The sequence below is a fragment of the Natator depressus genome, chromosome 12 (assembly GCF_965152275.1).
Source record: "Natator depressus isolate rNatDep1 chromosome 12, rNatDep2.hap1, whole genome shotgun sequence".
Classification (NCBI taxonomy): Eukaryota; Metazoa; Chordata; order Testudines; family Cheloniidae; genus Natator; species Natator depressus.
In genome coordinates, this window is record NC_134245.1 from 3,147,569 (window position 1) to 3,171,527 (window position 23,959).

General features: G+C 45.5%; 1 protein-coding gene across 2 annotated transcripts in view; it reads left to right on the plus strand.

The window, feature by feature from the left end:
- Positions 1-23,959, plus strand: part of HYDIN (HYDIN axonemal central pair apparatus protein) — a 443,011-nt gene that overhangs the window by 195,541 nt on the left and 223,511 nt on the right. The window contains exons 14-18 of one of the 2 annotated variants that reach the window (XM_074968344.1): positions 16-251; positions 7,603-7,703; positions 9,279-9,414; positions 11,368-11,532; positions 19,575-19,727. In XM_074968344.1, coding sequence (XP_074824445.1) covers positions 16-251; positions 7,603-7,703; positions 9,279-9,414; positions 11,368-11,532; positions 19,575-19,727 — 791 coding nt within the window. Of the gene's footprint in view, positions 1-15; positions 252-7,602; positions 7,704-9,278; positions 9,415-11,367; positions 11,533-19,574; positions 19,728-23,959 lie in introns of those variants that run through there. The other variant, XM_074968343.1, reaches the window with a different exon arrangement.

Genomic DNA, 23,959 nt, shown 5'->3' on the forward strand with positions numbered 1-23,959 from the left:
GACATTCTTTTATAGGCTTTCCTCGGTCCTTATCGTGTTGCCTCCGGAACACGTCTTTGATCCCCATGACATTCAACCTTTGCATCCCTGGGGATGGCCCCGGGGATCCAAGTGTTACCAGTTTTGTTCAGACCTTGGACATCACAAGAACATCCTGGAGAAAGGGAGCCCAGGGAAGTGTCAAGCCAAAAGAATTTATCATAACACCCAGTAGTGGTACCATCCGCTCTCATGGGCTCCTGGATATACAGGTATAGTATGTGTCAAACTACAGTTGAACAGGAGAGTCTGATGGTTTGCAGAGCTAAAACAAGGCTTTTGTTACTATTGGGTTTATTGTAAAGTAATTATCCAAGAGCTTTTCATAACCACAGTTTTGGGGGCACTCAAGGAGGTGCAGTTCGGTTTCCAAAACTGCAAGGTCCAGATTATGAATTTCAACCACAATAGTCACATATTAATGAGTTTCCTGATGTGGGTTTAGAAAACTTCTCAGAGCAGTTGGTCTTTGATTTAAAGTGGAAGGAGGAAGAAATAGGATGGAAAGTAGTAGTTAAAAAGTAATGTTTTACAGTATATAAGCAAAAATAGTTCACTCTCTTTTTCATTCTTACATTCACTCTCCCACTAAGTCTCATTAAATGCAATGATCTCTGGGGGGACAGTGAAAGTTAGGGTTTCCATTAATGATCCCAGTCACTCTTGGGCCAAATTTTGCTTTCAGTTACCCATTGTAAATTTGGAATAATTCTATTCAAGTCAGTAGTCTTCCTCTGGATTTACATTGGTGTAACAGAGAGCAAAATTTGGCCCCTTGATTTTAAAGCCACAATGAATTTATTTAATTTATGTTTGTTCAGGAGCCCTGGGTTAAAGGGAGTGTTTTAAGCCTTGCTACCAGGCTGAAGGAGCTAATAGCATCATGGAAATGACTATTTTCCCCATTTTTTTAGCTGAGATTTTGTCATGTAACACACAAAACAAAGTCATGATCTCATTCTAGTGACAATGTGTAGTGTTTGGTTTGCATTTCAACTCATAGCCAAAATATGGTACCATCCACTTTCATATTCAGCTACAGTTGAAGGTGATTTATGGGATGGATTTCCACCATATCTGTAACATTAGCTTGAAAGTCAAGGTCTTTTTATGAGGAGGAGGTTTTAGGCAAAGCTGAACTCTGGCATAGGGATCTGCTCTTGTGTAAGGATTGTGGTGTGGGTTATGGAGCAGAATCCTCTCTCTCTTTATGCTTTAGGAAGTTTGGAGGAGATAAACCTGTGGGGGGTCTCTTGGTTCTTAACTTGGTTTTGCAAAGATCCCAGGGCATCCAAAGTATTCACTTACGGAGCAAATTCAGCCTTGGTAAGTGGACACATTTAAGTCAATGGAGTTGCACCTGGTAACATTAAGCTAGTATTTGGTCTTGTATCTCAGTTCACAGATTGTCCAAATGTAACTTTACTCTAAGGGGCCATCTGTTGTAAACAAACCTACAGATGAAGATTTAGGTCAAAATCCTTGTGTTAATCATCAGACCCACACAAAGGGGAAGAGGAGAAAAGGCTAGTGTGACTTGCTGACACCCCAATATGCACCACCATCATGTAATTAAAATATGTTTTGTACAAAGTATGTCTTGTGAGGTATCATTCTAAAAGCCTTAATCTGCTAAACATTAATATCTCATTGGATTGTACGTGCTATCGTCATATGTGAAGTTCTGAAGTTTAGCTACGTATGTGTTACTGAAACATGTTGTGAGGCTGAAAACACCCACAATCAGCCTTTCAGGTACAACAGTAAAAAGACCAAACAATGCTAATGGCTTGCTGAGGAAATGCACAGAAGCACAAGGATTACCCCAGGAACTGTGTACAACAGAAACCTCTCAGAGACAGCACTACACAATGGGGACTGTTTGACCCAGGTCACAGCAAAAGATCTTTCCAGCAGGTGGGAAGAAGATATAAAAGAGGGGACAATGAGATCATGATGGTACCTCACTCTCCCTGCAACAATACACCTGGAAACACCTGAGGGGCAAGGACTGAACTGTGGGAAGCGATGGTCCCAGCCTAGAGGGAATCTTTAGCCTGTGTATGAAAACTTGGGAAAGCCAAGGCAACTTCTGCCTTAAGAATCTGCCAGCCTGTTTATCACACAGGGTGAGGATTTGTTAGTTTATATCCTACCTATCTAGTGTGTTAAGCTCAGTTTGCGGTTTTTGTTTATTTACTTAGGTAATCTACTTTGATCTGTTTGCTATCCCTTATAATCACTTAAAATCTGTCCTTTGTAGTTAATAAACTTGTTTTTGTTTTCAACCCAGTTTGTGTAATTCATAACTAGGGGGCCAAAACTGTGCATATCTCTCTCCACATTGAAGGAGAAGGCAAATTTCAATTAGCTTATGCTGTACAGTTCTCTGTGCAGTGCAAGACAATACAGTTTTAGGTTTACTCTCCAGAGGGGGAGTGCACTTGAGTACTGGGCAATTCCTTAGCTGAAAGCCTTCCCACGCAGTACTGATTTCAGTGTCTGTGTCTTTCTGCAGCTGGGTGTGTCTTTACCTGTGGGTGTGCTAGAGGAGGCTTGAGGGCCTGGCTTAGCAGGACAGGATGAGGGAGGCCAGGCTGGTGGAACAGGCAGGCTCAGTGGTACCCCAGTACTTCAGGTGGCACCCCGCAAGCTTAGTTGTGCTGTAGGTCCTGAGCTGTGCTCCTGGAGAGGATGGGAGATGTATACTGCAGCACACTTTATTTTTATTCCATATGGTAACACCCCTTGTAGCACCTTTGCTCAGGAGTCCATTGAGCTGGTCACATCCCTGAGCCAACAGACCATGGCCCATTGTGACATATGCAGATGTCATTAGCCATTCCCACAGCTTTAGGCTAGAATGGCCGCTGTGTGGGAGTGGACATTCTTCCTCCACTAGCCCACCTTAATAGGACAGGCCAGGTTTTGTCTTTGGCATTTTGGCTTTGTTATTCTGCTGTCTAAAGTAAGAAATGTAACAAATATAGCTGTTTTCACAGTGGAACTTTCTATTTTGCACTGTGTCTGATTTCTCCAGGAATTTTAACTTATCATTCAACTGTGAACTCATCTCCAGACAGATCGAAGAAGAGACACACTCCTTTTTACAGAGTAGTGGCTAAAATAAATCAGAGAAAACAGGCAACAATAAGTGTCATCCTTGATGTGCACACAATGTGGGAGGATTCTGGATGGTGATGTGTTTGCTAAAACATAAGGATGACTAGGGTCACTTCTGGCTCCTTTTCATTCTTAATGAAAGCAAACTTAGAAAGACCATCCCTTCAGACCCCTGTGAGTGCTCAATAACAAGATGTAGAGCTTGCTGAGGAAAAGAACTGCAGCTTTTTGAGCCATCATGGATGCCCATTGTTATTTAAAGTGATCCTCGTTGGGGAAAAGTTCAAGTGCTGGAGGAACCAACCAGGGGCCATGCTCTTCTTGATCTCCTGCTCACAAAGAGGGAAGAATTGGTAGGGGAAGTAGAAGTGGGTGGCAACCTGGGCAGCAGTGACCATGAGATGGTCGAGTTCAGGATCCTGACAGAAGGAAGAAAGGAGAGCAGCAGAATACGGACCCTGGACTTCAGAAAAGCAGACTTTGACTCCCTCAGGGAACTGAAGGGCAGGATCCCCTGGCAGGCTAATATGAGGGGGAAAGGAGTCCAGGAGAGCTGGCTGTATTTTAAAGAAGACTTATTGAGGGTGCAGGAACAAACCATTCCGATGTGCAGAAAGAACAGCAAATATGGCAGGCGACCAGCTTGGCTTAACAGAGAAATCTTCGGTGAGTTTAAACACAAAAAAGAAGATTACAAGAAGTAGAAACTTGGACAGATGACTAGGGAGGAGTATAAAAATATTGCTCAAGCATGCAGGGGTGTAATCAGGAAGGCCAAAGCACAACTGGACTTGCAGCTAGCAAGGGATGTGAATGATAACAAGAAGGGTTTGTTACCATTCACATTTAGGTATTTTAGCAACAAGAAGAAAGTCAAGGAAAGTGTGGGCCCCTTACTGAATGAGGGAGGCAACCTAGTGACAGATTATGTGGAAAAAGCTGAAGTACTCAATGCTTTTTTTGACTCGGTCTTCACAGGCAAGGTCAGCTCCCAGACTGCTGCACTGTGCAGCACAATATTGGGAGGAGGTGAGCAGCTCTCAGTGGTGAAGGAACAGGTTAAGGACTATTTAGAAAAGCTGGACATGCACAAGTCCATGGGGCCGGATGCAATGCATCCGAGGGTCCTGAGGGAGTTGGCTGATGTGATTGCAGAGCCATTGGCCATTATCTCTGAAAACTTGTGGCAATTGGGGGAAGTCCCGGACAATTGGAAAAAGGCAAATATAGTGCCCATCTTCAAAAAAGGGAAGAAGGAGAACCCAGGGAACTACAGACCGGTCAGCCTCACCTCAGTCCATGGAAAAATCATAGAGCAGGTCCTCAAGGAATCCATTCTGAAGCACTTGGAGGAGAGGAAGGTGATCAGGAACAGTCACTATGGATTGCCCAAGGGCAAGTCATGCCTGAACAACCTGATTCCCTTCTACTATGAGATTACTGGCTCTGTGGATATGGGGAAAGCGGTGAACGTGATATGGATTGACTTTTGCAAAGCTTTTGATAGGGTCTCCCACAGTATTCTTGCCAGCAAGTTAAAGAAGTATGGATTGGATGAATGCACTGTAAGGTGGATAGAAAGCTGGCTAGATCGTTGGGCTCAATGGGTAGTGATCAATTGCTCAATCATAGAATCATAGAATATCAGGGTTGGAAGGGACCTCAGGAGGTCATCTAGTCCAACCCCCTGTTCAAAGCAGGACCGATCCCCAATTAATGTCTAGTTGCCAGCCGGTATTAAGTGGAGTGCCCCGGGGTCACTCCTAGGGCTGGTTTTGTTCAACATCTTCATTAATGTTCTAGATGATGGGATGGATTGCACCCTCAGCAAGTTCATGGATGATACTAAACTGGGGTGAGAGTTAGATATGCTGGAGGGTAGGGATAGGGTCCAGAGTGACCTAGACAATTTGGAGGATTGGGCTAAAAGAAATCTGATGTGGTTCAACAAGGACAAGGTCAAGGTTTTTAAGGTCAGGCTTGACAAAGCCCTGGCTGGGATGATTTAATTGGGGATTGGTCCTGCTTTGAGCAGGGGGTTGGACTAGATGATCTCCTGAGGTCCCTTCCAACCCTGATATTCTATGATTCTATGACAAGTGCAGAGTCCTGCACTTAGGACGGAAGAATCCCATGCACTGCTACAGGCTGGGGACCGACTGGCTAAGCGGCAGTTCTGCAGAAAAGGACCTGAGGATTACAGTGAACGAGAAGCTAGATATGAGTCAACAGTGTGCCCTTGTTGCCAAGAAGGCTAAAGGCATATTGGGTTGTATTAGTAGGAGCACTGCCAGCAGCTCGAGGGAAGTGATTATTAATTGCCTTCTATGACAAGATAACTGGTTCTGTGGATGAGGGGAAAGCAGTGGACGTGTTTTTCCTTGACTTTAGCAAAGCTTTTGACACTGTCTCCCACAGTATTCTTGCCAGCAAGTTAAAGAAGTATGGATTGGATGAATGGACTATAAGGTGGATAGAAAGCTGGCTAGATTGTCAGGCTCAACGGGTAGTGATCAATGGCTCCATGTCTAGTTGGCAGCCGGTATCAAGTGGGGTGCCCCGAGGGTTGGTCCTGGGGCCGGTTTTGTTCAATATCTTCATAAATGATCTGGAGGATGGTGTGGATTGCACCCTCAGCAAGTTTGCGGATGACACTAAACTGGGAGGAGAGGTAGATACGCTGGAGGGTAGGGATAGGATACAGAGGGACCTAGACAAATTGGAGGATTGGGCCAAAAGAAATCTGATGAGGTTCAACAAGGACAAGTGCAGACTCCTGCACTTAGGACGGAAGAATCCAATGCACCGCTACAGACTAGGGACCGAATGGCTTGGCAGCAGTTCTGCAGAAAAGGACCTAGGGGTTACAGTGGACGAGAAGATGGATATGAGTCAAAAGTGTGCCCTTGTTGCCAAGAAGGCCAATGGCATTTTGGGATGTATAAGTAGGGGCATTGCCAGCAGATCGAGGAACGTGATCGTTCCCCTCTATTCAGCATTGGTGAGGCCACATCTGGAGTACTGTGTCCAGTTTTGGGCCCCACACTACAAGAAGGATATGGAAAAATTGGAGAGAGTCCAGCGGAGGGCAACAAAAATGATTAGGGGACTGGAACACATGAGTTATGAGGAGAGGCTGAGGGAACTGGATATGTTTAGTCTACGGAAGAGAAGAATGAGGGGGGATTTGATAGCTGCTTTCAACTACCTGAAAGGGGGTTCCAAAGAGGATGGCTCTAGACTGTTCTCAGTGGTAGCAGATGACAGAACAAGGAGTAATGGTCTCAAGTTGCAGTGGGGGAGGTTTAGGTTGGATATTAGGAAAAACTTTTTCAGTAGGAGGGTGGTGAAACACTGGAATGCGTTACCTAGGGAAGTGGTGGAATCTCCTTCCTTAGAAGTTTTTAAGGTCAGGCTTGACAAAGCCCTGGCTGGGATGATTTAATTGGGGATCAGTCCTGCTTTGAGCAGGGGGTTGGACTAGATGATCTCCTGAGGTCCCTTCCAACTCTGATATTCTATGATTCTATGATTCTATGACACTGGTGAGGCCACATCTGGAGTATTGCATCCCAGTTTTTGGCCCCCCCACTACAGAAAGGATGTGGACAAATTGGAGAGAGTCCAGTGGAGGGCAACGAAAATGATTAGGGGGCACATGACTTATGAGGAGAGGCCGAGGGAACTGAGTTTATTTAGTCTGCAGAAGAGAAGAGTGAGGGGGGATTTGGTAGCAGCCTTCAGCTACCTGAAGGGGGATTCCCAAGAGGACAGAGCTAGGCTCTTCTCAGTGATGGCAGATGACAGAACCAAGAGCAATGGTCTCAAGTTGCCATTGGGTAGGTCTAGGTTGGATATTAGGAAAAAGAATTTCACTAAGCGGGTGGTGAAGCCCTGGAATGGGTTACCTAGGGAGGTGGTGGAATCTCCATTCTTAGAGGTTTTTAAAGCCTGGCTTGACAAAGCCCTGGCTGGGGTGATTTAGTTGGGGTGGTCCTGCTTTGAGCAGGGGGTTGACTAGATGACCTCCTGAGGTCTCTTCCAATGCTAATCTGTGGTTCTATTAAAAGAAAATATCAGTTGGTTTGTTAAAGCCACATTTCCCCATTTTTCCATTCTATGGATCACTTTATATTAAAAAAAATAATCTTGGAGCCCATCTCTGGTCCTAGACTTCCCAATCCCTTACAGTTTTGGTCTCAAAATGCTTCCTTAATGGTCCACCAGATAAGGCTTCCTGGACCAATGATTGTCCAAAGATCCTCAACTGAGAACCATTGATACAACTAATGCAACCTTACTCAACAGAGTCCTTCTCCAGCAAATGATCTCCAAGTTCCAAAAGCCCAACAAAGGAGATACTAGAGGTTGTTAAATGAGCACCCCATCTGAGGGATTGCTTTAGAAAGTAAAGTATTTGTTCCCCTTTTCCTGCACTAGGTGACCTTATGTTCCAACACTGTGAAGAAATATGAAACGGCATTGGTGGTGGATGTGGATGGTATCGGAGAGGAAGTGCTGGCACTCCTAATCACAGCGAGGTATTGACACTCCATTTGCATCCATTCCCCCTTTGTCCCTGTGTCAGCTACTCTGTGCTGTCATATACACAATATGGTGTATTTATCCCTCCATTCCAAAATGAGAACCACTGTTTAATATGATTATTGTGCATAGTTGGGCATGAGAACTAAATCTGATATGGGAGTGGCAAAGTATTGTAAACAACACATGCTGAAAAGCACCTGTGCTAAAAATAAGGGAAGGGCCCTTTTTCAACACAAGAAGAGTAAGAGTATACGTTATTGTCCGTGACTTTCAGTGTTTGCAACAGGTTTCATGTGTGAAGAGCCCAACAGCTATCCCTTTTCATCCTGAGTATTGTACTTAACTCAGGTTTCCTGCAGTGGAAAATCTATTTGGCATGGAGACATCCGCGGCATGGATGGCAATGCAATGATGGGGCTAGTTTCAGACAATTAGCATGTGGATTAATACTGAAGAGTTTAAGACAAAATTCTGAATTTTAGCTAGGAGAAATAAACAAAAGATAGTGACGCGGGAAGTGTATTATTATTATTATTTGCTTTATAGAATGAGCTCAGCTTCATCTGCTTTCCCTACTTTTAGTTATTTGCCATCAGAAATTTGAGCCGGGGTCATTTTTCCTGGGTCAGATACTATAGGACTGTTGTGACTCGGTTGACTTCAGTGCAGTTACAAAAGGGATGCATTTGGCCCTGTATGTATAATTGTGTATATATAGATGCGGGGGGTGTTGGGGAACAGTTTTAAAAGACCTTGGTACTGGCAATATCCCTTTGAAGTCAATGTGAACTTTTCTATTGACTTCAGTGGGAACAGAGTTAGGCCGACACTGAGTCTGGAAAATCCCACTTGGAATCAATTTTGTAGGATAATTAGGAGATCATCATGCAGAAACACTAATGGACATGACCTTCATCAGCCTCGTGGTCCCCCTGACTCCTCTCTGATACATCCTGCAGAGGGCAGCAGTTGCCGCAGTTTGTAAATTAAGACGTTTTCCTTCTATCAACCAAATGTCTTCTCAAATCCAGATAAGGGAGGAAGATTTGTATTCTGGGTTAATGGGCAGGTGTTGCAGAATGACAAGAGACAGAAAGCTCCCTGGAGGCTCAGCTACAAACCCCAAATCACCCTTTCCAAGTAGGGTTTTAGGGCAGGGGTGTCAAGTTAATGCACATTAACACAGATTTGGCAGAAATCTCTAGCTGCACATTCCTTCCACGCAGAAGACACAAAAAATACGAACCAACCAGTACATATCGTCCAGGCTAAGAAAGCTCAGAATGTTAGCAGGGTTCCAGTCTGAGAAATTGTACCCTGCTTGAATGCTTGCTGGTGTTAATGAAACACTGTTGAGTAGAGACCCATCGCAGTTACCCCACATGTCCTTTAACAGAGATTGTTGATGAAAAGTGAATAAGAATAATTTTAATATGATTAATGTCTGTATGAGTGTAAAGCCTCTATGTGACAATGACAAATATATTATGCTCCGTTTCACCATGTTCTGGGAATAAACAAACACTGTATTCTCTTGGTATCTGTCATGCTGTTTTTTGGGGGGCTAGATGTGTTGTTCCTCCGCTGCGTGTGGTCAATCCTGTGGTGAAGTTTGGACGGTGTTTCCTGAAGTTCCCTCACCAGCAGGTGGTGACGCTTGTGAACGATGCTGAGCTTCCCGGGTGCTACGGGGTTCTGCCTCAGGTTTGTCATCTCACCCTCCCTTTCTGCTGCTTCTCTTCCGTTTCCGTGGGGCTCTCTGAGAATGGAAGGGGTGTTTCCCCACTAGCACATAATAGGCAGTATCAAGTGCTGGATTATTCTTGTCTCTAGCCTCACCAGCCTTTGATGTGAGAATGTTTGCGTTATCTTCTTTGGAACTCTCTTGCAAGTGAGAACTCACAAGTTCTTAAAGGGGAGGGTCCCACAGCAGTGAAACCAGGAGTGATTCTTTGAAAGATACAATACATTATAAACAGCAAGGGTTTCTTTCTGAGAGGCTGTAGTTCACAAGAGGAAAGGGAAGAAAGCCACTGACTGAGTCCATAGCTGGTGGTCTGTGTGGCATTCCCTGATATTTCATGGTGTAACCCATTCTACAACAGGAAAGGGGAACAATTCAAAGCCTTCTGTGAACTCGGTTTATGAGTCAGCTGTAGGCTGGGCTGAATAGATGCAGCTGCTGTGGGAGCCACTGGGCCTGATTCAGTAGTGGTGTAGTTACACATTAGGCATTCGTTGGTTAGAAAGCAGGTGTCAGTGTTGACTTGCACCAATCTACAAGATTTTCAAAGCAAGCAGAACTTGCAAGCCAGGGGCTCATTTCACTTTACTGGTAAAAACCAGGCTGCAGTCTCTGGCAACAGAGAGGTCACTGGCATTTGGGCATGGGGGCCTCACAACTCCATATCCCCCATGAGGACTGGAGCAGCCAAGGAAGAGTTGGGGCCAGAGTGCCTGAAAGGTACACTGACTCAGCATATATTCCTGGGAGCCTCCATTGGTGAGCCCCAGATGGAACCTAAAGCTGCCTTCGTCCTAGGGTGAATCGCTCTTGGAGACATCTCTCCTGAGAGCAATGGAACTCCTGTGCCTACGTGGATGAGTCAAACCCTGAAGGAGCTGAAGGGGAGAGTTGCTTTCCTTCCTACCTCACAGGAGAGTGTAAGAGAAAGCAGCTAGGCCACTCCTTCTCCAATTTGCTGAGACCAAATTTAGCCCTGGTATAATGGAAATGGCACCTGTTTACCCAGAGCTAAATATGGACTCTGCAGAATACCAAACTGGTGCAAGTTTTGCTACTTACACTTGTTTATACCAGTTTCTGGCTAACTTTACTCCCCCATCTACATGCCGTTAAATGTAGTCCATTGTATTTTATTTTTACTTGTAATATCCTCATAGGTGATTGAAAATAATGTCCTTCCCCTCCTATTTTTCCTATTTCCATCTGGCAGACATGGACACTGTTCCATATTTTCTGGAGCACCAGCCAACATAGCCACTGTGTTCTCTTTCATAGTTTTGAGTAACTCTTTCCTAATGAAACCTGGAGATGCTTGGAACAGGTGCTCCTGATATTCAATCCGTTCGATTGGCTGGATTGCCTTTAGGTGATGCCTCGGGCAAGTAAATGTCTGTACTAGTTCCTGGAAAAATTTAGAAACTTGAAGGCCAGAAGGGGCTATTGCAACACAGGCCAGAAAATTTCGTCCAGTAATTCCTGCCTCATGCCTATAACTTCTACTGAGCAATATCAGGTCCCTTAGAAAAAGACCCAGTCTTGATTTAAGGACTGCAAGTGATGGAGAACCTACCACATCCTGTGGTGAGCTGTTCCAGTGGTTAATTACCCTCCCTGTTAGAAATGTGCGCCTTCAGCTGTGCTGTTTTGTATATTTTATAGTCTATCTCTAGGTGAAATTCACCCCTGCGCAGAAGGCTGGTGCTTGTCTGTGCATCACTTCAGTCCCACATAAGTCCTCAAAATAGGGGTCAGCACAGGCTTTGTGCTAGTCCTCTGCACCATGGTCAATTCCCCCCTTTGACGTGATTCTTTTAACTGTGCAATAATTGTAATATTTTTAAATGTCAAGGAACAGAAAGTTTCCAAAGAAGTCATGGTGAAGACTATGTTCTGGTTGTGTCTCTGCACAGGAGTATGAGGAGAAGCCCTCCGTGTTGTACTCCAGCCCCAGGCCTTGTGGCATTATTCAACCTCATAGCACTGTGGAGATCCCCTTAGTACTGGAAGCCCAGGTGACTGGACAGCAGGACACTGTGGCTTCCATAGCCATGTTTGGGAGTGAAGAATCCCCCCTGGTGAGACCCTGATGATGAAATATGCCTTGTGTCTGAATCAATGTTCTCTCTGGAGTGTGGAGACATGTACTGAGGGTGGTCTTTGCACACAGCACGTTTGTGTTCAGACAGTTTAGTTCTTTACAATTCCAGGGATTTTTCTGGTGAATTTAAAAGCTGCAGTAGTAAACTTAACGTCATTAGAGTATAAATATCACTGTGATAGCACCTCACTGATGATAGAAGTCAGATGTTTTGAGGTTAATTGCACTGCTCATACCAATAACGAGGAGGGTCAGGAAAGATCAAACCTGTTTCAGTTGGCAAGAAGAATATGGGCCTGATCCCAGAAAGTGCTGAGTGCCCTTCACTACTGTATAAAGTCAAGACGAATGGAGGGAGCTTAGAACCTTGCAGGATTGTGTCTTCTGAAGGGGCACGATAGGAGCATACAAGTAATGACTGGTGCAGAGAAGGTAAATTGGGCATTTCTAGACCATTTGCTATAGTTCACATCGAAAGGGACAGTCAGTACAATGGAAAGGCCACAAATGTAAATCATTTGCATAGCATGGCAGGGGTTTTCGGAAGCACCTAAGGGTAGTCACTGGGAGTCAGGCAAATAACTCCCCTCTAGGTGCTTCACCTAACATGACTACCTATAGAACTCATTGCCATCAGAAATCATAGAGACCAGGAGCTAAGTATGATTCCAAAAAGATTAGATGTTTATATGAATAATGAGAGAGAATAAAAAAGGAAAGCTATAAACCCTCATGATTCATTGCATAAGCCAAGAACTAACTGCCTGGGGATAGGAAGGAAACTTTCCTTATGGGCAGATGTTTCCATTGGTCATTATGGAGAGTACTCTGAAATATCTGGAACTGCCTATCTTTGTAGATTAACCCTTGGTCTAAGCCACTACAGCAATTCCTTTGTCTCTAAGTCTGTTGTATACTTACAGAGTTACAATAACCACTGCATAATAAAGTCCCCAATTTGAGAAAGCAACCCTGTTCAGGAAAGCCCTTAAGCACATGCTTAACTGTGAGTACATGCTTAAGTCCTCTCACACACTTAGAAAAAGCACCTCCTTAAGTACTGTCCTGAACAGGAATCAACTGATGCATGTGGTTAAGTGCTTTTCTGAATTCAGTCCATTATGGGCCACTGTAGCCTCTGTACTAAAACCGCAAGGACGGCCATATCAGCCGTAAAATTGGTAGATTGCAACTGGAGTGAAGATAGACATTTTCTACCAAATGAGAACTAGTATGGGCAAGTGGTTTCTGAATTATGACACCCAAAAAATAGAGTTATTTGTCAGAATTCCAAGAGGCTTCCTGGGTTTTTTTACCACCTTCTAGCAAAAAAGAAAAAAAAAAGATAGGTGAGTGATAAAATATATTTATTGAACTAATCTAGCTGAGAGCTAAATCAAGTTTAGTTAATTAAATTTTAATTTAAAATGGCATTAACTTTTGAAATAGCGATGACAGAATGGCTTGTCATCTCTGATGAGCATGAACTAGGGTGTCAAAGGACTGCTGAAAGCCTAAGTGTCCATTAACCAAAAGTAAGGCTGACATTTTCAAAGCAGTCCAAAGGATGTGGGCTTTCTTTAAAATGAATGGAAGGTGTGCAGCTCTCTCCCCTGGACTGCACTGAAAATCTTAACCTAGGTCTCCAACCCTTTTTTTTGCATTAGAATGTAGACCAGTGGCTAGCGGCTTTGTCAATGGAGGAAGGTGAATTTTGCCATTAAGGCTGAAGTTAGCCAAATAAGTGGTTTGTAAAGTTAAGACACATTACAAAAAGAAGTGGGGGGAGGGGGAGCTTCTCACAGTTAGAATTTCCTGACCTTTTAGTGGTTGGTTTGTTTTTCAAACTATGGTGATCTTGTAAAGATTTTATCCTTGGATTAATGATGTGTACTTTCAGCCATAGCCTCGGTTTAATGATGTGAATTAATATGTCAGACCTTACCCCAATGGGAGCCCTGTGAATTGTGGGATCTTAATAATTTCTAAGGGAAAACTAATAGCACTCCAGTAAGCTCATAAGTGTGCCCATTAAGTTGGAATTTAATGCATAGCATTTGGCTTTCACTCAATTGCAGCAAACATCTGAGCTGTGCTAATAGAAAGCTCGCTGTGCATAAGCACAGTACACACTTGCATGCATAAGCACAGTACACACTTGCATGTCTTGTTGCTAAAGCTGCCTCAGGTTTGAATTTTGTCCAAGCTCTGCCCTGCAGCTTTAACACACTTTTAGTGGGTCCCATTCTGGCCACCCAGACTTTTCCCCAATACATTGTGAGCAGTATGGCCAACAGCCTGCTAACCACTCTACTGATGGTTGGTTTCAGATGTGTGGGCCTTATTCTGCTCTCTCTTGCACTGATGTAACTCTGTTGAGTTCAGTGGGGTCACTCTAATTTTAGATCAGTGAAACAGAAAGAGCATGGTCCTATGATCTTATGTTATGCCAGAAGCTGGGAATGAGCGACAGGGAATGGATCACTTAATTACCTGTTCTGTTCATTCCCTCTGGGGCACCTGGCATTGGCCACTGTCGGTAGACAGGATACTGGGCTAGATGGACCTTTGGTCTGACCCAGTCTGGCCGTGCTTATGTTCTTACGTTTTGCTTAATAATGCCCAACAGCTTGAGCCTGCTATAGCCCTTCTCAGAGTGCAGTCTTTCACAAATCCTTCTCTCTAGGCTGACCCTTCATGGCTGTGTTGCCTTGTGTTTTACTTGCGAGTGACTGGATGTCAGTTTCAGTTTGCTGCAAGTAATCCTGTGCCTTAGGGAGCTGGTACAATACAGCCTGGGGTTTACCTGTGGCCTATCAGCCTGCAGCCTGCCACGGGCAGCAAATTTGCAGCTGGCTGCTATCAGAACAGACAGTCATTCAGCACTGCAGCTGACTGCCGGAGGACAGGCTGTTCATTCCCCAGTGATTGAAACTGGCACTATGTCCCCATCAACAGAGCCAGCAAGATCTTTGAGCCCATGGAAAATTACTGATAGCAATGTCTTCCCCCTCGTCCTCCTTTTTCCTTTATATCATTTTGCTTGTGAGCAATGGCCTGTTAAATGTTGCTGCTAAAAGCACTTTTGTGAATGGTTTAAGTGAAGCATTTTTAAAAATATTAACCATTTCCCTGCTGAATGACATACCATGGACATCCAGCAAATGTACTTGTCCAGTGCAATTTGACACAGCGAGGAATTCTAGGTGTCCTGTCTTCCTTACTGGATGGTCTGTAGAAAATGAATGACAGAACACTAAAGACAGGTTTCAGAGTAACAGCCGTGTTAGTCTGTATTCGCAAAAAGAAAAGGAGGACTTGTGGCACCTTAGAGACTAACCAATTTATTTAAGCATAAGCTTTCGTGAGCTACAGCTCACTTCATCGGATGCATACTGTGGAAAGTGTAGAAGATCTTTTTATATACACACAAAGCATGAAAAAATACCTCCTCCCACCCCACTCTCCTGCTGGTAATAGCTTATCTAAAGTGATCACTCTCCTTACAATGTGTATGATAATCAAGCTGGGCCATTTCCAGCACAAATCCAGGTTTTCTCATCCCCCCCCCCCCACCAAACACACACACAAACCCACTCTCCTGCTGGTAATAGCTTATCTAAAGTGACCACTCTCCTTACAATGTGTATGATAATCAAGGTGGGCCATTTCCAGCACAAATCCAGGGTTTAACAAGAACGTCTGGGGGGGGGGGGGGTAGGAAAAAACAAGGGGAAATAGGTTATAATAATGACTTAGCCACTGCCAGTCTCTATTCAAGCCTAAGTTAATTGTATCCAATTTGCAAATGAATTCCAATTCAACAGTTTCTCGCTGGAGTCTGGATTTGAAGTTTTTTTGTTGTAATATCGCAACTTTCATGTCTGTAATCACGTGACCAGAGAGATTGAAGTGTTCTCCGACTGGTTTATGAATGTTATAATTCTTGACATCTGATTTGTGTCCATTTATTCTTTTATGTAGAGACTGTCCAGTCTGACCAATGTACATGGCAGAGGGGCATTGCTGGCACATGATGGCATATATCACATTGGTGGATGTGCAGGTGAACGAGCCTCTGATAGTGTGGCTGATGTTATTAGGCCCTGTGTTGCTCCAACCCCTCAGACAGAGACAAACACCTACAAGATCTCTATCAAGCATTCTTACAACTACAATACCCACCTGCGGAAGTGAAGAAACAGATTGATAGAGCCAGAAGAGTTCCCAGCAGTCACCTACTACAGGACAGGCCTAACAAAGAAAATAACAGAACGCCACTAGCCGTCACCTTCAGCCCCCAACTAAAACCCCTCCAACGCATTATTAAGGATCTACAACCTATCCTGAAGGATGACCCAACACTCTCACAAATCTTGGGAGACAGGCCAGTCCTTGCCTACAGACAGCCCCCCAACCTGAAGCAAATACTCACCAGCAACCACATACCACACAACAGAACCACTAACCCAGGAACCTATCCTTGCCACAAAGCCCGTTGCCAACTGTGCCCACATATCTATTCAGGGGACACCATCACAGGGCCTAATAACATCAGCCACACTATCAGAGGCTCGTTCACCTGCACATCCAACAATGTGATATATGCCATCATGTGCCAGCAATGCCCCTCTGCCATGTACATTGGTCAAACTGGACAGTCTCTACGTAAAAGAATAAATGGACACAAATCAGATGTCAAGAATTATAACATTCATAAACCAGTCGGAGAACACTTCAATCTCTCTGGTCACGCGATTACAGACATGAAAGTTGTGATATTACAACAAAAAAACTTCAAATCCAGACTCCAGCGAGAAACTGTTGAATTGGAATTCATTTGCAAATTGGATACAATTAACTTAGGCTTGAATAGAGACTGGCAGTGGCTAAGTCATTATTATAACCTATTTCCCCTTGTTTTTTCCTACCCCCTCCCCCCCCCACGTTCTTGTTAAACCCTGGATTTGTGCTGGAAATGGCCCACCTTGATTATCATACATATTGTAAGGAGAGTGGTCACTTTAGATAAGCTATTACCAGCAGGAGAGTGGGGTGGGAGGAGGTATTTTTTCATGCTTTGTGTGTATAAAAAGATCTTCTACACTTTCCACAGTATGCATCCGATGAAGTGAGCTGTAGCTCACGAAAGCTTATGCTCAAACAAATTGGTTAGTCTCTAAGGTGCTACAAGTCCTCCTTTTCTTTTTGAGAACACTAAAGGTTAACATCCTGGAAGGACACATGCTACATTTGTTTGCTCTGCGGGGAAAAGCACACTAAAAACTTAGATATGCTCTCAGGAGAAGTGTTTATCAATGCACACTCTACAGGAACTCTTTCCTATGTGTTTTTTGTTCTCTTCAGTCTTCTCTATCAAAAAGGTATCCTCTCCAAACATTAAAGTGCAAGTACAGTAGCAGAGCTGTGCTTCCCAACTGTATTCAGAGCCTGAAAGGCAAACACAAGTTTTCCTAACAATTGCACAAACTATTGTTCCATTCATAATGAGGCCTAGTATGAAAAAGAAATGTATGAAAGATCCTGATGTCTTTAGAAAGGGATTTCACTAGCTCCCCGAACAGTACTGCCGTTTCCAGAAGAGAAAGCCAGGCTGACAGCCCCATCCTCTTCCTCCATACTGCCCCAAAATCCTGCTCTCCAGGAAGTGCTGGAAATGAGCGAACCTGATGTCTCCAGGTCTGGGAAATGAGTTATCAATGGCGTCCTTCTCACGCTCCTGCTCTCTCCAACATGTTGAGGGAAACAGCCGCTGCAGGTCTGCAACGGAAGCAAGTGAGCCACCAGCATCCACTGGATATTACTCTTAGGCAGTCTGATGGGGCTGGTGTAGGAACCCGTGCAGAGTACACTAGGCTTTGGTGGCATTTTTCCAGCTGAGTGGGACTTAGGGTGACCAGATGTCCTGATAAAATCGGGACTGTCCCGGTATTTAACCCTTTGTCCCGCATCCTGATCAATGTGTGATCGGGACGCCATTTGTCCCAATATTCAGGTAAGGAGGCGAGCGGGAGGGAGGCGCTGACTCTGTGGGTGCTCCGGGGCTGGAGCACCCACCGGGGAAAATTGCAGCCAAGCTCCCCCTCCTCACCTCCTTCTCCCCCCATCAGTGCGCTGCATCCCCACTCCTCCCGCTCCCTCCCAGTGCTTCCCACCGCCTAACAGCTGTTTGGCAGCAATTAGGACTTTCTGGGAGGGGCGGGGAGGAGGCGGAGAAGAGGCAGGGCAGGGGCGGGGATGTGGGGGAAGGGGGTGGAATGGGGGCAGGGCAAGGGCGGTGCAGGCGAACACCCACCGGGCAGAGGGGAAGTCGGTGCCATAGGGGCGAGTGGCGGGCCGGGGGTATGAAAAGGCGAGTGGTGAGCAGGGGGGATGAAGAGGCAAGCGGTGGGTGGGGGACTGAGGAGGGACGCAGCAAGCCAGCGGCGGGCCGGGGGATGAGGAAGGGCGCGGTGGAGGGGGGGACCAAGACCTGGGGCAGAGTGGGGGCGGATTGTGGGTAGGGCTGATGGCACCCCAACGTGTCCCGATATTTTACTGTTGTGATCTGGTCACCCTAGTGGGACTAGATGTGGGTCGCTCTAGGAGCAGCCAATGCCATTTCTTGAGCCAGATGTCATTCAGGGTGCCCTACAGGATAGACTGGAACTTTGTGTCTAAATAATATACTTTGCCCTTTCATGAGTCACATAGCATCTTGTCACTCTGGGGGTTTATTACTTATTTGATTTCAGTTTAGGAGTAGGCATGAAGGAATCACAGGTCTTGAACCCATGTCTGTGGTTCCCTAGTAGGCCTCAGATCACAGCCATCATCTGACACCTCCACCAGCAGGGAGTATGGGCTGCTGGACCTCAGCTCACCATAGGCACTGCCAATGAAGATCTCAACTGGAGGTCATGTCTGGCCTCTCCAATTGGCTCAGACTCATTATTTAAGCTGGAAGGAGGCACAGGACTTTGTCTGAGCAACTAGGCGAATCCCTGGGTGGCTGCTACATTGGACCCTGCCTTCTCACCTGACTCCTGAGTCCTGACTTAATCCTGATTCTTGCATTCCTGTCCTGTCTTGTCCCTGCCCTCCTGCTTTGTTCCAGATTCCTGCTTCTGAGCCCCACCCCTGGCTACTGGCTCTGACCCTTGGCTTAGCTCCTGCCTCTGGCTCTGTTGCTGACCCCTGGTTCCTGACTCCTGCTCTGACCACTAGGCCTGATCACCACTGCTTTGACCACTAGGCCTGACTGCCTATGACCTGGTCCATGACAGTAAGGTGTTTGGTCCTGTGCAGTCTGTCTCCTACAGCAAAAAGACTGGTGTAAACATTTAAACCATTAGCTGCTTTTAATGCTCTGGGAAGGTGACTTGGATAACAGATCACCATTCTGCCCCATGCAACCCACCCCTCCATGACCCCTGGAACTGATCCATAGTGAAGATAGAGAATACTGTCAGGATCACAGATATTCAGGAGAGACAATTACAGCTCAGGTGACATAATTAATATTCATTACTTATACAGCTCCATAATGTACATGGCACTTCAGAGACAAGACATTAACCCTGCTCCAAAGAGCTTAAAACCTAAGTGTCTGATTCACACTCACACCAGTGTAACTCTCATGGAGGTATTCCTCATTTACACCAGTGGTGAGTGTGTGACAGCAGAAAAAGTTAGAGGGAAGGACGGGAAAATGTTGAGAAGGGGTAAGATGGGGTGGCAACGGTGAAAGGGAAGCTGAGGGAGAGGTGAATAGGTACAAGTGGGAGCTTCAGGGCAAATGCAGTTGGTTTGGTGGAACAAGGATGGATTTCTCTATCACCAGATAACCATTCTGAATGGATGACCTTCTTCACATGAAGATCACTCAAAATCCCAGGTCTACTCCAGTCATTCCCTACCATTCTGTGTCCAAGGATTGAAAACAGTCTAGGAGAACAATGAGAGCTAGCTGGACCCTTTCAACTTTCCCTGTTTTTGTTTCCCCGTTTCCTGGAGCAGAAGATCCATTTAGTGAGCATTGGTGAAGGCCCAGTTGTCTACGTGGAACCTGCTCAGATAGATTTCGGCAATATCCAGGTTCTAAAGGATGCTTCCTGTACACTCCACCTCTCCAATCAGACTGTTATTCCTGCACCATTTTGGGCACAGATGGTAAGTGCACGGTGGGGCTATTTTACAATGAACACGTAGCTTGGAATATATAGTCTCTAACAGTCTGTGACTTGACTTAATATGCAGCATTCTCCTAAAATTATCTCAGAGAAAGAATGAAATGGGCATGACATAATTCCCCAAAGTGGCTGGCTGAGTCTGCTCTGACGTGCACCTGAGTCACCCCATTAGTGTCACTGGGATCTCATAGATGCAACTAAAAGCAGAATTTGGCACTTGATCTTCTTTATAACCTTTCTCTTGATATAGTGCCGGGAGTTTAGCTGTGCTAATCATGTTTATGTACCTATATGAGAGACATCTTATCTCTTTGTTCCTGAAAGGTAAGCACTTCCGCATAGATCCCCTCAACTGGGCCGCACACATTGAGTTCTGGCTTGTGCTTCAAAATTTGCTCGCAAAGCTTTTAGCTGTATGGGAAACAGGATGCGAGGGATCATCCACAAATTACTAATGGGGAGGTGAGCTGGAGCTACTTTGTTTGTAAAGGGAGCTGTGTCGTTTATGAGACGAGAATGCTGAGAATACACTGCGGTATCTTCGTATTTTGTGGCATGGCAGAGTATTTCTGGGTCTTTGGGGAATGTTATAGGGAAAAGACAGTTCAATTCAGTGAGACTTTTTCAACGTGACAGGCTATGCAGGTGTTCTAAAGTGTTAAGTCAGACCCCTCCAGAGTCTGTCGGGGTGAGGATGCCTTAGACAGGAAGGGGGTCGTGCTCTGTGTTTGGAGTTTGCACCCCTCAGTCCGTTGGTCTCTCCCCAGTTGGTGGCAGGTTGCTTCACAGTGATGCCATCTCTGCCATATCTCTCCTGTCTCCCCGTGTCGGGCACAGGTTTTCCTTATTACTTTTTCGGTGAGATGTCCTTTATGATTCTTGATCATCTGAAGAAATATTTTTCTTGCACTTCCTCATATTTCGGTTTCCACAGTACCCAGAGGTGTCTACGGGTCCATCTCCGCTGCAGCCGTGGGTGTGGTTTGCAGCTTGTGTAGATGTACCAGCACGAGCTGTACTCTAGCTAGCATGCTAAGAACAGTAGTGAGGACACAGCAGGGTGAGCTTCACTGTGGGCTGCACAAGCCCACCTGACTGCTCTGGGTACATACTGACTTGTGCAGCCCATCCAGAAGCCCCTGCCATCATGTCCTCACTTCTGTTTTGAACAGGCTAGCTAGAGTACACGAGCTGCAAATCACACCTGTGGCTGCCGTATAGATGTACCTTGTGATGGGGTGCAGGAGCTTGACCTGGTTCTGAGTGAACAGGGGAGTAACTTTAGCTTAGCTACCTCCTGAGCAGGTACTGAAGAGAAGGTTTGTAAGAGTGGCTGCTTGGGCTGCCGAAGGTGAGGAGGTCAAGGAGCCTTGTGCCTGCTTGTGCCAGCCTGGGTTTGGCCAGAGGAGTTTCCGTGAGCTTAACCAGCATGGCATGCTCCCTGCTAGTGAAATGGGTTGTGGAAATCCCTCTCTGCGTCCCTTATAGTTGGTGATCAGAACACTTCGTGACCCTCAGCTTTGATAACAGTGATGGCAGCAAGATGTGCACTTGACAACTGGAACACGTCCCTTATGGCTGGTGGACAGCTCGCCGTGTGGATGGTGCACTGTGTCTATATTGTAGGGAAAGGGAAGATGAAAGATCTCACTTTTGCCCAGTAGGCTAAAATCTGCTCTCAGATGTACTTTACACATGCAACTTAGAGCAGGATTTGCACCACACCATCAGGTTCGCTGGTAGATCACCCATCATTTATTCACCTGTTTTGCTGTGATGAAAATGGTAGACACAAACGTGAGAGACAGATATTGAAATTTGGAGAAAATAGGCAGCAATCTATAGTAGGGGCCTTTCTTTTCAGGATGACTGTCTGAACTTCTGAAGAAACCCAGTGCTTCCTTTACTGGCTTAGAGGATGCCCATAGCTGCCATTTGATTTCACTGCTTGGATATTTCTGTAGGGCAGACCCTTGTGATACCCCGTCCCCCCTTTAGTAGCAAATCATGAAACCCTGGATCTTTGAAGTCAGGCCTATTGATTGCAGCTCACACTTGTGAAGAAATGGTTATTGATTGAAGTTTATGGAGCACAGATGAGTCATCCACCTTACTGGGCTCAGATGGGCAGCTCGGCTGATTGAAGAAGATTGGATTTAGCAGCAAACAACAGCAGAAGATAAAGGCAGGTGATAGCGTTCAAAATGTAAAGAGAAAAGACCTCCATGGGTATGTCCATCTTCATCCTACTTGCTTTGGTCTTAATTAGTGTGTGCAAGTTGCTGTTCCTGTCCGGTCAGCCAGCTTTCCAGTAACTTGTTTGCTTTATGGGGAAGGAGGTCTTTATGAAAACACACTGAAAAGCTCTGATGATTGGAGATCATACGGGTGTAGAATACACAACTACCCAAAACTATCCATAATGTACAAATCTACAGAGTCCTGCTTAGAGCCTCTAAATTTCACCAGATCTGTCACAGGGTGAACTGCTTTCAATAACAGTGACCTGTTTGCTGCAGTGTACTGCCCCTTCCCATCAAGATGAAAGGTGTGCTTGGAATCTCACACTGCTGGGACACTATGGGCAGGCAAGGACTCAGTGATTCACTCAGCCAAGCATTTCTCTCCACTAACATTGTCACTAACGTTGAAACTTACATGGACTGATGTCCCCAGTGGAATTGCTCAGAGGTCCCGTGGATTGCTCCAAACAGCCTACGTGATGTCCTGTTTCTAGCTTTAAATTTAGCCAGGGACAGAGAGAGTTCAGGCTAAAATGGCCTCAAAAGTTGTGCATTCAGAGCGGGTGGCTGGAGTTAACAATTTGTGTGTACCGTTGTCATGCATATGTAGAAATTTGGATCTTCAGGCACAAATTTAGAGGCCAGGTTCAGATCCCTTTGAATATTGTGGCCTACATGTTGGTAGCAACAGCGAGGTGAATAGTTATCATCAGGATCCCCTTTCTCTAGAAGCCCTTATTCTACTCCAGCATGGACACGTAGATTTGATTGGTGTACATAGGATGCTGAGTCACTCCCATCAGCAGATCAGTAAAGATGCAAAGCCTGTTTGTACCAAAAACACCAATCTAAAAGCAAAAAGAGGGAAACTTTTTGTAAGTTGGCTTGTGAATTTATACATATTGCATCTGTACATGATGTAGGATCTGATCTCTGCACACACCATCGGGGCACACCCACTCTTGTAAAATCCCCCTTGATTTCAAAGTCCCTGTTGACTTCAAGGAGAGTTTTGACTTAGGGCTTGCCTGCACGGCGAGTTACTGGCAGCAAACCAAGGTGTGAACTGACAACACACCAGCTTTCTGTGCAGTAACATCACATATGGGCACTGCTATGGTGCATTTTCAAGTAGTACTAAGCCAGGTTGCATAGAAGGACTTTCACTATACTGTTGCAGTGTCCGCATGGGATGTTACTGCATGGCAACCTAGTGTGCTGGAGATGCACATACCCACCCACCCACCCCCGGCTTGCCACACCATAACTTTCCATGCAGACAAGCCCCAAGTAAGGACTTCAGGATTTGTCCCCAAAACAACAGTCTTCCAAGGAAAGAGATGCTCTAGATGCCCTTTTAAGAACAATTCTGCATAGGGGGAGGGGGCTGGACGAGATGAACTAATACATTTTTCGCCATCTCTAATTTCTGTGATTCTGTTGATCATAGAATCATAGAATGTCACGGTTGGAAGGGACCTCAGGAGGTCATCTAGTCCCACCCCCTGCTCAAAGCAGGACCAATCCCTGGCTGGGATGATTTAGTTGGGGTTGGTCCTGCTTTCAGCAGGGGGTTGGGCTAGATGACCTCTTGAGGTCCCTTCCAACCCTGATATTCTATGATTCTGTGATTCTGTGATCTGGAAGGATATCACAACTATGGGATCGTTTCCCTCTGCTCCAGTTGGATGTTCTCCTTCCCTGAGACTTTCATCCTCCTCAACAGCACAGAGGCTGTCAGACCGGGGGTGGGACTATTCTACTGTGTCCCAGAAAGTCTCATCTGTGTACCTCCCTGTCTTCCCCAGCTCTTCCAGTTCAGCCACTCTGGTCTCCAAAGCCCATACACGGTCTCTGAGGGCTGGAAGCTCCTTGCACCAAATGCACACATACTCCAAGTTGCCCATACAAGCTGCACTGGGTGCAATAAACTGGCTAGCCCCCTGTCAGGGTGCTTTCCCCACTCTGA